Genomic DNA, 4,669 nt, shown 5'->3' on the forward strand with positions numbered 1-4,669 from the left:
AATATATATAATTTTTTCCCCTTTTTGTATTAGTTAGCCAATCAGAACAGAGGTCTTTTACATATCAAGTCCTAAAGGTATGAGCAGCACATTTGAGGTACTCATGAAGGTACGATCGTGCAGTTAGGTACAATGCGTTTGAAATCCTTTTACTGAGTGTATATGTATACATCTCATCATATGTTGCATGTAAATGTCTAAGTTTACCTACATTTGCAATGGACCTGATTCTGTCTTTTTCTCCACAGTTTACCACAGCTTATAGAGATTGTAGGACGCATCAACGTCACCTCATCCACCTGTGTGCACGAGTTCTCCAGGTTCTTCTGGAGATTATGCCGAACGTTTGGGAAAATCTTTACCAACACTAAGGTAGGACAGGTCAAAGACATTTGCCGTACAGTAATCTCTCTCTAGCACCTTTTTTCATGTACTTTTTTTATATTTGACCAAGTGAAGTAGCTAAATAAAGCTTGTGCTGCAAACCGTTCCAACAGTTTCAGTTTAATGTAGATGTTGTTTTCCCCTCATTTTTGAAGGTAAAACCTCAATTCCAAGAAATCCTGCGGCTATCTGAGGAGAATGTGTGTGAGTGACTGTTCACTTAACCAAAAATAATACTCCCGCTGTCAGAGGAGGTGCTGGGAAGAGAGCACACACATACACTCTTCGTCTCTGTATCTCTTTCCCATGCTAGAGGCTTGTGTGTCAAATATGTGTTTTCACTCTTCATGGGATTTGGAAATGGAGCTTTTTCTTTCATTCTTTGAATGTTTGTTGAGTTAAAAAAAGTCTATGGTTAAAGTATCTGCCAACAAAACTGGGCATGTTGTATCATTGTAATGGTTTGAAATGAATTTAGCTAAATTATTACCAGATGAGTTGAACTAATTCTTAACCGAGTGTTCAGTTATATGTTTAGAGATTGTAACACAGATTGTGTCCTGCAGACGCCTCCGCAGGAAACGGCATCCTTACAAAGGCTACGGTGCCGATCTATGCAACCGGAGTCCTGACGTGCTACAATCAGGTAGGAGCTTCATTGTACGCCAGGTGTGTGATGTCTCAATTCAGAAAAAGCCTCTCTCTGATGAAGTTGTTCGTTTCAGGAGGAGGACCGTAAACTCTTGGTTGGCTTTCTTGAGGATGTCATGACCACGCTCTCTCTCTCCCATGCTCCTCTTGACAGTCTAAAGGCTTCATTTGTAGAGCTGGGGTGAGTGTCTGTCAGCACTGTTAAATCTGCATGAGCTCATCTGAGGCTGCAATTCCTTTAAGCTGATGTAAAATGACTTGCTCTCGAGTGTCGTGACCCCACCGTTGAGAGTACCTGTCAGTTTCTATGCTTTATTAATTCATCCATTTGAAAGTAGTAGTTCACACAAAAGTTAAAACCGTCATCATTTACTCCCCCTCGTGCTATTCCAAATCCATATGATTTTATTTTATTGGAACACAGAAGCAGATGTTTAACTGTAACCAGAGGCTGTCAAGCTCTAAAAAATGCAATTAAAAATGCGATCTCAGATATAAGATCTCATACTTTGCAGGGTGAGATTTATTTATTACTGTAAATATATAACTTTATATTTATCTTATTAGCTTTACATGTAACATTCATAATATATTATGTAATATAATAATATTAATAATATCATATAATTGTATTTATTTGAATTATTTGTAATTATTTATTTATTTATTCTTTTTTGCATTATAACATGCTTCTGACATCCTTTTACACATTTAAAATTATTATCATTTTATAATTATTTTAAGAATTTTATTTAAAGTATTTTTTATTATTTTATTATTTCAAGTGTTTTAGATATATATTCATAGTTTTAAAATTATTAGGAAAAATATAATTACACAAAATGTGTTTTACACATTTATATTAATTTGACATTTATAATTGTATTTTATGATTTCATCGTGTTAACATTTTGAAAATATAGTTTATTACACAATTTTTACTCAGATTTTTTTGTTTGTTTTTTTGATGTTTGCAATTGTATTTTATTTAAAAATGATTACAAATAAAAATTTGCCATAATAGCTGGAAGTTGTACAGTTATTTAAGAAACTTCCAAGAGCAGGAAATTCAACTTTTTTCTGCAAAACATTACAAATTGTTTTGTCTTGGGTTTTTTTTCTTCTTCTTATTGATCGCAAGTAATTCTTGCAATTTCGACAGTTTCATCTACAGCTGTGGCCAAAATTATTAGAACACTAGTATTTTCACCAGCTAAAAATGGATTTAAGTAAGGTTTTTCTATCCTTTGCTGTAGTGTGTTTCTCACTTTACAGCATTTTTACACAAGTGCCTAAAACTTTTCACAGTACTGTAGCTTTGCAGGTAGGTTTCTTGAAGCATCTTGGAAACGTTGCCACAGTTCTTCTGGATTTAGTCTGTTTTGAAACCGTTTTTTAGCTGGTGAAAATACTAGTGTTCTAATCATTTTGGCCACCACTGTATATTAGCCAGTAAGCTAATATTAGCTAATATTAAAGGAATAGTTCACCCAAAAATGAAAATTCTGTCTTTAATTACTCACCCTCAAATTTTTCCAAACCCGTAAGACCTACCTTCATCTTCGGAACACAAATGAAAATATTTTTGATTGATTCCATAGACAGCAACGTAACTGACACGTTCAAGGCTCAGAAAGGTAGCAAGGACAATACAGTATAGTCCAGAATTTTCATTTCTGGGTGAACTATCCCTTTAAATGTTCAAGTTAATATAAACTTAATACTAAAGTTTTAAATGTAATACTGAAGGTTAAAAGGTTGACAAGCGGAACCCATTCTAAACCGAATGTCACATAAAACCAAATGTTTACATTTGCAAGACATAAACACTCACATACCGGCCCGAGGCCAGTAGGTCATCCTTGAAGTTGAGCCCCGCATAAACCTACAATAATGATTTAAGCACTTGAGTACAAAAATAACATGTCCCAATTTGTTCGACTCCCGTATCCTGATGATCTAATGCAGCAGACGTTTCATGCTAATGGCACTCTAACTGACTAGAAGATCAGGTTTAGTAGGATCATCAGCTGTCATTTTGTGATTACCCACTAAAACCGTTACTTCCTGTCTCCAGGGCAAACCCAGCGTATCATGAGCTTCTACTGATGGTGCTTTGGTATGGAGTGGTCCATACATCTGCACTGGTACGCTGCACCGCTGCACGCATGTTCGAGGTAAGCCCTCCCTCCAATTCCCGCTTCAAACATTGACATGCATAGTTTACTTAGCCATAATGTTAATAAATACTTCCAATGTCCTTAAGTTTATGTTTAAAGACATTAGCATCCTCCAGGCCAGTCAAATGATTAGTTTTATTACCTTATGCTTTGTTTTGAATGCAAATTTGCTGTAATATGATGTTAATGGTTGGTGTGAGGTGGTAAACATGTATTTTCAGAGCTCTCCACACTCCCTCTAGGGCCCCCTTGTGCCTTGTCATCCCTGTTACCTGTCAGATCACTGAATGTTTACTTGTATTTAAAGTCGTTGCAGCTTTAAAGCATCCGTACGTCTTTTGCACCACAGCACGCTTGCTATTGCCATTCAAAAATGATGTAACGACCCCCACATTTCATCCCCTCACCCCGTTGTAAGTCGGTAATGAAGGTTCGAGGAGTGTTCAGAAACTCTTCCATGTGAGAAACCCCCTTCTCCTCATCTGTGGTCGTAGCTTTAGTTAAATTTGCCTGGCCTCTTTAGCCCTTAATTTGTATTTCATTTATCTGTGTAGCGCCTCCTTGGGCTTCTGTCATGTTTTTCGTTGTATGTCTGCGCTGTTTTTTAGTTTGTTACCGTTGTTTCTTTTTTGTGTTCTTTTGTTTCTCTCTCTCTCTTTCTCTCTGCGGTGTTCCATGACACTGTGCTCGCTCTTTCCATGCATCCTGTGTGACATCACCCCTGCTCTGACCAATCAGCTGTTGGTGAAGGGGGTGAATGAAACTCTAGTAGCTCAGAGAGTTGTTCCAGCACTTATCACTCTCTCCAGTGATCCTGAAATGTAAGTCTCCTCCTGCCTCCTTCATCCATGCACCTCCCTCCGCCTTGGTTCTCTCAGGAGGCCACAACTTTATTAGCCCCTCCTCCAGCGAGCACCGCCTACCTGAGCCAAGATTTAAGTGTTTCACATTAATATGTCGAAAGAAATTAATGTCATGTTAAAAATATTGCAGTTGAAACAATGAAATGTCACCTTAAAATAAAAATAAATAAATAGATGAGGATCATGAATATTTTCTCCATTATGATTTTATAATTTTCATCACATTGAACCAGGTTCTCATTAACATAACGTGGGGAGAAAAATCTCATTCAAATAACTGTAATGCATTAAAGGGTTAGTTCACCCAAAAATGAAAATTAGGCTGCGTTTTACTCACCCCCGAGGCATCCTAGGTGTATATGACTTTCTTCTTTCAGACGAATCCAGTCGAAGTTATATTAAAAATTGTCTTTGATCTTTCAAGCTCTATCATTGCAGTCAGTGGGTGTTGCATTGCTTCAGTCCAAAAGAAGTTAAATAAAAAGCGCCCATGCATAAAAAAAAAACATGCATAAAAAAAGTGTCTCACACGGCTCCGGTGGGTGAACAAAGGCCTCCTGTAGCGAATCGATGCGTTTTTGTAAGAAAAAT

At 37.0% G+C, this 4,669-nt stretch overlaps 1 protein-coding gene across 1 annotated transcript in view; it reads left to right on the forward strand.

Annotated features, from left to right (window-relative positions):
• LOC107686719 (lisH domain and HEAT repeat-containing protein KIAA1468 homolog) overlaps window positions 1-4,669 on the forward strand; it is a 48,269-nt gene that overhangs the window by 36,006 nt on the left and 7,594 nt on the right. The window contains exons 20-25 of the mRNA XM_016483824.1: window positions 249-372; window positions 540-588; window positions 951-1,030; window positions 1,110-1,216; window positions 3,113-3,212; window positions 3,954-4,036. Coding sequence (XP_016339310.1) covers window positions 249-372; window positions 540-588; window positions 951-1,030; window positions 1,110-1,216; window positions 3,113-3,212; window positions 3,954-4,036 — 543 coding nt within the window. The remainder of the gene's footprint in view (window positions 1-248; window positions 373-539; window positions 589-950; window positions 1,031-1,109; window positions 1,217-3,112; window positions 3,213-3,953; window positions 4,037-4,669) is intronic.

The sequence above is a fragment of the Sinocyclocheilus anshuiensis genome, unplaced genomic scaffold (assembly GCF_001515605.1).
Source record: "Sinocyclocheilus anshuiensis isolate Anshui unplaced genomic scaffold, SAMN03320099.WGS_v1.1 scaffold990, whole genome shotgun sequence".
Taxonomy (NCBI): Eukaryota; Metazoa; Chordata; class Actinopteri; order Cypriniformes; family Cyprinidae; genus Sinocyclocheilus; species Sinocyclocheilus anshuiensis.